Genomic DNA, 11,122 nt, shown 5'->3' with positions numbered 1-11,122 from the left:
ATATATATATTTGCACATCTTTCCTCAATTTTGGTCTCGGTCTCTTTAGATTGCAAAAGGTTTGTTTTTTATTCCTATAAAAATGCACTAAATCGTACTAGAACTATCTTTTCGCTTTTGCTAAATATCAAATATATATTTATCTCATTTTAAAAATGTATACTACTTCAGTTATAGAAAACAGACCTATATAATTGTTGTGTGCATGTCGTTTAAGCCTATTCTACAATTCTGTGTTCTTTGTTTCTTGTTTCTTGTTTTTTACTCTTTGCCTTTTTCTCCTTTGCAACCGTTTTATCGACAATTGTATTATATTTCTTGCTATGTATTTCTTGTTTCTTTCAAACTTCGGTAATTTTTATCTTGGATAACATAAAACAAAAAACCAGATAAGAAGCAAAAAGACAAAATGTAAAAAATAGTAGAAAGCAAGAAACAGGAAAAATGCACATTGTAGAATAACATTACAATTAGCATTCCCTCCTGCAGTTGTTTGAACTTTGAACTTCAACTATCTTGGCGGGCGCTCGAATCCATCACTAGCACCCGACATATCGCCATTTCTTTCTGGCTTGACCGCCGTCCTCTTCCTTCTTCTGGTCCCTCTTTTCACGTCCGTTACACTTGGTCGCGAGCCTCTAGTCGTCTCGGTCGCAACTATTTATAATAGGAGGTCGCCGAGTAAGTCCTCCTCGGGATCTCCATCGTGATCCTACGTCTGGAAACCGATCCTCTTTGAATATACAAGCAGTATCATCGGAAGCATTTGTTCGTGGTTTCGTCACGTCAAGTTTCATAGTTACTCGATCACCGGTCGAGGTATAACGGGTTGGTCAACCTTCAGCTCAGCGTTGCGTCGCGTAGCGTTTCGTCAAAGTAGTGTTAACTGAAAGAGTCATTGTTCATTGCGGCAAGCGTCGTTGATACTAACAAATGGTGCTGTCAAGAGTTTTTCTTCCGAAGTTTTTCCTGGAGAACGGTCCTTCAAGATCCCGTTAGGTCGAACTGATCGGGATAACGAGGTGAACGAGGTTGTTCCGACGTTCCACTCGAATACGTTTTTCGTCCTTCTCCGAGTATACCTTGACTTCATTCTAAGAAGAAATCATTGTCGAGTATCGGCAATGTACTTATTTGAATTGAAACGCATTGTGGTCTCCTGGAATTCATTTAAAAAAAAATTCTGATTATCAGTCGCGAATCTCGCACGTAGAATATTTTAAGTTCCGATTAAAATATTAGTGAATAAAATAAATCTAAATTCGATCTTGATCACTCAAAGTGATAAAAGTTATAAGTTATATAGAAGTGATTAATAAAAAATAAAAATAATAAATATAAATGTGAAGGCTATAAAATTTAACGCTACTAAACTACTTGGTATCGTGATTACACTCTGATCATTCGTAATTCATTAAATTTTGGTCACATTTCTCAGAAAAAACAATTTTACAATTCAATAGCTGCGTTCAGCAAGAAAAAGCAGCTTTGCGATATTGTTAAAATTCTTTAATGTATGAATAGTTCATATATATTTAGATCCAGTGAGGACAATTAAGGACAAGATCATATTAAAAAATTTTACAACACATCGCAAAGCTGCTTTTTTTTTTGCTGAATGCAGCTATTTGATTTCCAACGAAACCGAGTTATCACCAAGTGTCAACGCAAATACTCGTTAATCAATGCGAGTGCGAGCATGATTGCTAGCTCGAAATAAATGCGAGTGTGAATTGGTGTGAGTGATCGACGCACGTGTGTATTCACCTGACGATTGTTACGGACGATCGGATTGCCGGTCGCCATTTGATCAGGTTCGTCACGTCGTGCGTCGCGCGACTATGCAAGTGTTCGTAACTGACGGTCGCGTTTTCGCGAGAACGTATCGCTTATCGTGACATTGATCGTGAAACAGTGGAAGTTACGTCCTTCATTTACGCAACGATGATTACAAAGACGGGAAACGGAGGAACACCGGCGTGCTGATCGCAGCCCGCCGCTAAGAGAGCCACTTTTTCAATGAGGTAAGCGACAATCGACCTTTTTTTTGGGTTGATACATCGGGATTGGCCTACTCGAAGTGCTGAAACGCGTCTGAATTGAGACGCGCGGAAATATAATAATAAATATAGTAATAAATATGAGATCGTAACGAAATTTGGCACATACATTTCTCCGTTCGCAATTGAATTGCAATTTGGACAAGAGTGACAGAACACAGATACACAATATCTAGAAAATTAAAATTAAAAGATATGATGTTAAATCTGTATCAATATTTTCTAGAGTGTAGGATGAAATTAATGCATTGTAAATGATAGATACATAAATACATACAAATTGAAATGATAGATATCTACAAATCGAATATCGATCTATTATTTCGATACACATTTTTTTCTTATAAATAAAACAAGATTAAATAAAAGTTTTACATCTCAGTTTAACGTCCTGATCCTATCACTTTAATTAGAACAATATTTTAGCACTATCTATGACTTTTTAAATTGAATAGTAAATAGAGAAAAAACGATATTGTAGCACTTAATAATGAAGCTTCAAAATCTAACTCAAAATTAATTTTAAAATGAATTTTATATAAAACCACCGATTAATACTTGTTTAAATTTTGATCCACCTAATATAACAGAATTGAATTAAATTGATATAATGTATCATATTTTTTAAAATAATGTATATTAAAAATAATTAAACCATCGATTAATACCTTCGAATTCTGATCCACCTAATATGACAGAACTCAAAAATTAAATTATAATGATACAATGTATTGAGATGAGCAATATAATCATCTTTCCGAAAATAATGTATATTAAAAATAATTATAATGTATATTAAAAATAATTAAATCTTTTGTGAACTACATTCAGATTTTTTTCGCTTGTTTGTTTTTTCACCATCATTATTTTTCATCGCATATACGCGTGACGTTAATGTACACACGTACAGACAAGCGGTAATGCTATTATAGTATTATGGAAAATAGAATTGAAACTTTGCAAGTCTTCAGAAGCCATAATAAGCTCCGACGACATCCCGACTTATTTCACGTAAGTTAGTCATGAGAAATCGAATCGCAGAACTCGATCGAGTAACGTTTCTCTGTCGTTTTGCTGACACAGAGTACATTGAGGAAAGTTTCTCGTCGTTCTTTCGTTTAATTTCCGGAGTTTCGTAATTGGATTTATTCACGAAGATATGGCGGAGGAGGAGGAGGAGAGTAAACAGGAACCAGAGAAAAAGGACGACAGGATCGAAGAAGGGTAAGGGTAGCGAATGTTTCATGACGTAATTTATTTTTTTATACGTAAAAATGATAATAATCGTACATTCGTTTCGACACAACTATTCTAAACTATTCTAAATAAAATATCTAAATAAAAATCTCAACTATTCTAAATAAAATAAGTGTATATGGAAGGAATAGGTAAGAAGATCATATATTACTACTTCACATAATCCTTTGAATCATGACAAAGATATATCCGAGTTTCCGAGTAGTTTCCGTAGTTATAAATAACTTTCTCTACGGATACGTTTTTATTGATTTAAAGACGGTGGGTCTCGTTCTTCTTCTTTAAGCGAGCGATTCTTAGCGGAGCGATTCTTTGTTCAAGGTATAATAAACGTTCTCTTTAAGTGAAGGTAACGGAGACGAGTGTGGAAAACGTAATTCCAAAAAGAGCTGGTTCTCCTTCAGTCTGTAAATTAAATGATTCGCCTCTTGCAATATATTACCGTTTCATTTTGCTTATACAGCAAAATCACGCGAACGAAAAACTAGTTACTCACCTCATATTGATACAGCGTCGTTCATTAACGCTGATCTCAGCAATACAGTTCTATTGCTGACGGAAACGCGATAAGGTTCACAACTTTGCTTTAAGAGAAAGCCTGAAGTCATAAATCGAAAGAGATTACGTGATAATAATTTTTGTCTTTAAACTTTTTGCACAGTCTTTAGGTTTTAACCGTAAAAGCCATGGCACACAAAAAACTTAAGCAATAAAACGTAAACAATAAACGAATTGAGTCACAGAGTAAAGTCCGTAAAATCATAATGTAAGCAGTAGTCAATTCAACATGTTGATTTTCTTACTGCTTACGTTCTTACTTCCTTTAGATTTAAGCGAATTGAGTAAAATCCAATTCTTACGACCTAAAAGCACAAGTTTGTGCTTTTATTGTCGTTTAAAGCTGCCGCAGACAAAATTTCTGTAACAGTAATCTTAAGACGTGAATTTAAGCTGATGAGCCAATCATACTGCTTTAGATCTACGTACTCTAATAAAAATAGAAATAGTAGTAAACTTATCCATAAGACGAGTTTCAACCTCGGTTGAAATGCACCTTATTGCGAGGTTATGGATAAATTTATTGTTATTTCCATTTCCGTTAGATTACGTAGACCTAAAGCAATATCCTGATTGGCTCATCGGCTTAAGTTTACGTCTTATGGTCACTGTTGCGGAATGTGCGGTAACTCTAACAGCTTACAGCTTACGGTCTCTTAAAGCAAAGTTGTAGACAACAGAAAAACTCGTTGACGAAATCGAAAAAGGTTAGCAATTTAATTTATTCTATATATTCTATATATAATTTATTCTGTATATAACATATCATTTATCATTCCCCCCTCCAACTGAGTCCGATTCATAATTAATAAATTCGCAGTAAAATAAGTATACGAGCAAATCTCGGCTTGTAATGCGTGAGCGGGACTGTAGCTCTCTCTCTTACTGTCATTGCCGTGGAAGAACAAACGTGGCAAAACGCGAAGAAGGCGAAACAGACGGATAACAATAAGTCACCTTCGTAATCTACTCTCAATTGTTTTCGGATGCGGACGCACATTTTGTATTGCGCGAGTAAAGTTTAAGTGCAGTTACTGGGTGTATTATGCGTATTTTCGTATACAAGAACACCGCTATGAAGTGCGATAATTAAGCCAGAATAAGCATGTCGGAAGACAATGCGTTTGAAAAATCGACAGTTAGCTCAAAGGAAAAGGAAAATATTTGCTTAATGCGTCATACTTTTAAAGATATCGCAATGTTTCGCGTAGAGGTATCGAGAGAAAATAAATTTTTTACTTAATTCTATTTTGGTCAATATTTTAATATTTCAACAATAGTTTTTTTCTGCAATCGACAATTGATTTTTTGCAAAATTTCAAGAAATTATCGTTGACGTCAATAGATTGTTAATAAAGATTTTGTTATATTTTTTAAATTAAAATTTCAAAGTAGTTTACGAGACTAAAGAGAACTTTAAATCTATTTTAACATTAAAATTATGTTTTTCCAGAAAGAATTCATTGAAATGTATTAAAATTATTAAAGATAATGAGATCTGGAAGTATCTTCTTTTCATTGCGTTTTCTCATTATTATTCACATTTCGTAACACGATTTAATTGTGGAAATGATCTTGAAAGATATTAAAGCCGTTATTAAATATTACGAAACCGACAGTATTACGCTTTTGTTGCGATTAAACATCGGAATCGAATATCATGCTTCATAACGTATAACTTGACCACAGTTAATTAGGAGGTAATTTGTTGGATGTTACGACGTATTTCGTTCAGAAATTAAACGAGTGACATCATCAATGGCTGATAGCAGATGTTTGTGAGTGATAGGTTGGTGCTACACAAGGAGAAGTACAGGCGTACCAGGTGTTATTACATAAAAATGACATAATTCGCAGTTACGAAAGATTAACGGGAATAAGAGGAAGAGGAGTGCGGGAAACGGCGATTGTGTTGCAATTATTCTTGGTTTTTTCCCTTCCTTTCTTTGCATAAGTCGCATGCTGTGGTGGAAACCAATCACGAGAATGAACTGGAAGTGCGCGTTGTGTTGCTTGATATCAAAACCAGAGTCTGACGAGGTGATTACAATAAGAATCACGTGAGTTTCTGGTTCATATATGAATTCGTGTCGACTTCTGATGATTCTTTCATGACTAATTTAGAACAATTATTTCTGTTGCGATGAATTGTCTCGTAATTATTAATTACTAGCGATTGCGCGATTGTGATTGGCGATTGACGATTATTTTCCAATCAGTTGAAACAAAGAAATTAATGACTACTTTGTTCTGATTTTTAATTAAAAAGTAATCGTAAATTGCTAATCACAATCGTGCAATTGCTAGTGTGATTACGCGATTGTGCCTCTATAATCCGGAAATTATGTTCTCCTAGTTTTATGAAACTCGAGATCATTACGTGATCAGGACTTGTTAAACATTTATAAATGTAGCTTATTGCGAGACACTAAAAATCCCTCATTAAACTCTACACCTACTTTAATTTGAAACGTTGAGAGCTTCTTAAAAGATATTAAATTCTTTGTTACACGAGATTCGCCTTTTTACTTAGAAGGAAGAAAAGGCTTATAAGGTCATGACGTACTATATAGAGTATATAATACTCCACAAGTCACGTTTCACGTGAAATATAATAATGCCTTTAGTCATAGATTTTTTCTTATCATTTCCATCTGGAAACGTTAAAATAATTCAATCAAATAGAATTCATTTTAATTAATATCCGAGCCTTAATTTTACACCACCGAATCTATATGCTATATATAATGAATACACAATCACATACAGATAAGTGAATAACGTATTGCTTGAAGAATCACACTTCAAACTAATAAACAACACTCTTCGGATGATCCGGCTACAAATTCCTTTACACTGAAGTGTCGATCCGTGCCGGTCGGTTCCTTAACGAGAGCGTATTGAAGGTGAGACGGTTAAGAAATGGCTAAAAGAACTCGTAGACGTTATGCTTCACGTATGCTGACCGTATACCACCATCTGGGCGTTTCTCGTGTGCATTGTAGGTTGCTCGAGTTGGCCCCGAAGCTAGGACACCGGGTGCATTTCGCGGAGGGCACGAACTTAAGATGCCGCGAAGATCCTATACCGTCCGATTCGGAGATAAGGTCAGCAGTTATCCAACTACGGAACAGCGAACTCTCTCTTTTTAGACGAAAGATTACTCGGTTATATTTGTAGAAAAAAAAAAGAAAAAAGAAAAGATTCAGTCCGATTTTTTTTAACAAGATTAGCGTGCGATTTTAATGTCTTGACTGTTTGCCAGAGTGATAGATATTTTAATTTCTCGATAACACCGGGATTGTTATCGACTCAACTGTTATGTTCTCAACTGTTATCAACGATGCTTTTAATTTGCAACCTACAGAGCACTAACGTCTTCCCAGTAAATTCTTTAAGGTCATGTTACTGATCACGTGTTATGGTTGCAACTTGAGTGCGTGAATTCACCGTATATATGAGAATTTAATGCAGCGGTGATTTTCGGACTGATATTTGCACGTCAGAGAGAAAGAGAAACGTTTGGTAGAGTGGATGTAAATTTTGCTTTATGACGTTTACTTTACGGTAGTTTATTTTATAAATGCTATACGAGATGAAAATGATATTTGGGTTCTTTTTTAGTCCAAAAGAAAAGAAAGAGAGAAAGAAAGAACATAGAGAGAGAGAGAGAGAGAGAGAGAGAGAGAGAGAGAGAGAGATTCAAACATCTACAAATCCCATTAAATATGTATTTTCGACTGAACAAAACGTTACGAAACATGATATTCGAATATCTCAAACATCTGAATAATACAAACGCCATTAACACTGTTCGATGACTGTCGGTCTCGTGTAAAATTTCTCTCTCTCTCTCTCTCTCTCTCTCTCTCTCCTTTCTCTCTCGCTCTCTTATTTTTTATCGTATGAACCCCGATTCCTGACCAATACGCTTTATATTATTGCGCGCATGGTCGTGACACCTCTCTGAGAGGTAATCCGTTGCGAAAGGCGCATGAGCGGAGCACGACCAGGGGGTGTACGGGGGAGGATAGAGGGTGCACACGTATAACCGCCCGCGTTCTCTCTCACCCCTTTCGACATCGGTCATCGACGAGCCTGGACGAGCTTGCGTTAGTCCGACCGGCAATCTCGCCGCGCCGCGTCGTGTCGCGTCTCCGTCGCTATCGTCTCGTTTAAAATCAGTATCACCGTACGTTTTTCTCGCGGGTCGCAAAAGAACGCGATGGAGAGAGGACACCCTCCGAAATGCGCGGGTTTCGAAAAGAAGCAAAGGACGAAAGTTTTGTAGTGACAGGACCGTGTTGAATTCATCTCTTGCGCGACGACGCGACGCGTTTGGCTCGTGGACGGTGCGTAGGTGTTTCTTACCCGAAAGATATTGCGTTTGAGAGAGAAAGGGGAAGACGAGAAAGAGATAAAAAGAAAGAAAGAGAAAGACGAATCTTGAGGGTGGCGAGAGAGTGGAACGGTGCGCGAGTTTCCGTGGAATGTACTCTATCATTGATCGAGTTTATGGATCGACCGACGTGGCGAAGGTCGAAAGAACGAATCTCGTCGGTGAATATTCGTCGATTGTCTCTTGGCATCGAACGATCGTCCGTTCTCAAGAAATTTTAACCTTTGTTACAATTGACATTCGACAGATTGTCGATATGTTCAACGATAAGCGCGAAATCTTGAAGACATTCAAGTCAACTGGAACATATCTCGTGAGGGTGACAATGAGGATCAATCGATCTCCGATCTCATCAGAATCATCTAGGCTCGATTTCGCCTCGTGCCGCGACAGTAGTGCACACGACCTCGACGACCCCGATTATCACGCGTCACTGTGAAAATAAATTCCGGTGCTGGAAAACTCGATCGATGATGCCAGTCACTCAAGAGGAGAGAACCGCGCTGTAAGGGGTGCTAGTGAGGAAAGAAAAAGGGAGATAGAGAGGAAAGTAAAGACAGAAACAGTGAGACAAAAGAGAGGAGGAGAGAGGAAAAGAGAGAGAGAGAGAGAGGGGAGGAGAGGAGGAAGTGATTGAGTGCGAAGATAGATGCGAGAGTTTGACAAACGCAGAAAACAAAGCAGATGAGAATTTGTCTACTTCAATTAATTACCGTCAACTTTGTCGGAATTATATTCTCATTGAGTATAACGAGATGGTTTTCATGGAACGTTCGCTGATGATTATCATTTGATATATTTCGGATCGAATACATAAAACTTTGCTGCAGTGCTGGGGAATAATTGGAAGCTTTGTTCCCATATAATTTCAAATTGTAGTGCTGAAAGCAGCGAGAAAATATTTGGAGAATTAATTAACAACGAAACAAAATCGATAGTGACCATACGTTTCTATAAAACGAATCACTTCTTCAAGTAAACAGCACTTTATACGAAAAATTGTATCTAACATTGAGAAACAATTGTAATCCCCTTCTATTTCCCCAGCTCCTATTTCTTCTTCCCAAACTTTCCTCTGGTCTCTTGATAAATTAATTGCTTCTTTTTTTCCATTGTGATTAGTTGATTAACGCTCATTATTTGAACGATTTTTGAGAACTGTCGAACAAAAGATTTCAGTGTAACTCTGGCCGATGAAAATACTTAGAATGGGCTGCAAATCGGCAGCTAAGTTCAAGTTGGAAGAAGAGACGGTCGCGTCGTCATCATCGTCATCATCATTATTCTGTTCGACTTGTAAGCAAGTGATTCAGTTGCCGTTTAAGCGGAAGACAATCCAAGAACACGACGGCATATTCAATCTCGGGGACGAAGAAGAGAGTGAGGAAAGCAACACGGCCGTTTGTGTCTTATCCAAAAAGTCGTTCTTATTAAGAGAGAACAGCGGAACGTCCGTTATTGCGGACGACAGCGTCGCCAGGTAGCTATTAAGCGACGATGCAGAAGCTGCGCTCGACCTTCAAAAGGTCGCGCACTCCTACGGGAGCAGAAATGAAGTCCCAATCTAGCCTCGAGGTACCCAAACAGATCAGGTCGGCCTCCTTCGACGAGATACAGTTGCAGACACAGGACGACCGTACCTCCTCATCGTCCTCCACGTGTTCTCCGGCAAGATCGCAAGAATCGATGCGCGGCAGGAGGGGCTCTTCGACTTTAAAAGTACCTCAGCTGACCGGTCAACGTTCCAAGAGCTTAGACGCGTATTCCGCGAGTACTTCGTCCCCGAGTCAACTTCCAGCAGGTGGAATCGAGCGACCGGAAACTCCAACTATTCAAGTCTCCGGATGTTACCACTGTGCCTGCGTCGAGGAATATCGGAATCTCTGGCTGGCCGAGGATATCTCCAGAGAAGAGGTTGACGCCGGAGAGGTCCGTGAAGCTGATAGCTCAGATCTGTCCGAGAATGAATCGGAAGATGAGAACAAAAGAGAAGGCAGCCCGGAGATTCTGGTCACCCTGACATCCGATGACTCGTGTGAGTCACAATACGTCCCATCTGAGATAACCAAAGATACACCTACCGAGGACTTCGAGGTCAGACCAGAGTTCCCGGAGAGGCAACGCAGGCTATCCAGGCAGGAGGCATTGACCACCTTCCCCCTGGAGCATCTTTCCGCTGTCGTGTCAACCTCAACTGCGTCAGAAGCGGACGATGACGACGACGATGAAGAGAATGAGATCGTCGAGCCGTGCAGGTCCAAGTTCGTCGTACGTGACATTTTTCTGACGGTGCCGGAGCTGAAGCGAGATCGCGCCGCTTCTGTGGACTCGTGTTTCAATAACAATAAGAACGGTGGCATAGTCGACGCGGACTCGTTGACAGTGCCGCAACAGAACATTAGATCGAAGAGCGTTGACATTGTGCTGCCGACGGACGCGAGAACGAGATACACGGCGCTATTACCTGGGAAAGAGTCACGACCTCCGATAGGGTGGGTACGTCTGATTGGATGGAGCCGTGATCCCCCCGGATGTTCTAAGCACGATACGATCCAAGATCATATTAATGAGCATGTTTTTAAGTTACACGTTTTATTTTGTTGCGCGATTGCAGCACTTAAATTTTAATTATTTATTATATGAAATGCAAATATGAGATGCATAAACAGTTTTTTGACGCAAATAATATCGCAGCTGTTTTTATTTATTTCTTTTATTTATTTCTTTTCTTATTTTGACAATTCTTTAGTTGAATTTTAACTATTGTGCATGAAATAAACTGTATAAAATGATTTTGTTTACATTTTTGTATCGATTATGTGATGAAGTTATGTGTCTTAAATATAAT

The 11,122-nt window shown here is 38.4% G+C and overlaps 1 protein-coding gene across 2 annotated transcripts in view; it reads left to right on the top strand.

Moving 5' to 3' along the window:
* The first annotated feature begins 9,753 nt into the window (after window positions 1-9,753).
* LOC108684142 (eye-specific diacylglycerol kinase) overlaps window positions 9,754-11,122 on the top strand; it is an 8,968-nt gene continuing 7,599 nt past the window's right edge. For both annotated transcript variants that reach the window (XM_018188263.1, XM_018188262.1), the window contains exon 1: window positions 9,754-10,766. In XM_018188263.1, coding sequence (XP_018043752.1) covers window positions 9,772-10,766 — 995 coding nt within the window. In that variant the 5' untranslated portion in view covers window positions 9,754-9,771. The remainder of the gene's footprint in view (window positions 10,767-11,122) is intronic.

The sequence above is a fragment of the Atta colombica genome, unplaced genomic scaffold, assembly GCF_001594045.1.
Source record: "Atta colombica isolate Treedump-2 unplaced genomic scaffold, Acol1.0 scaffold126, whole genome shotgun sequence".
Taxonomy (NCBI): domain Eukaryota; kingdom Metazoa; phylum Arthropoda; class Insecta; order Hymenoptera; family Formicidae; genus Atta; species Atta colombica.
Note: the sequence above shows the minus strand (reverse complement) of the source record. Positions and strands in the feature narration are given on the sequence as shown.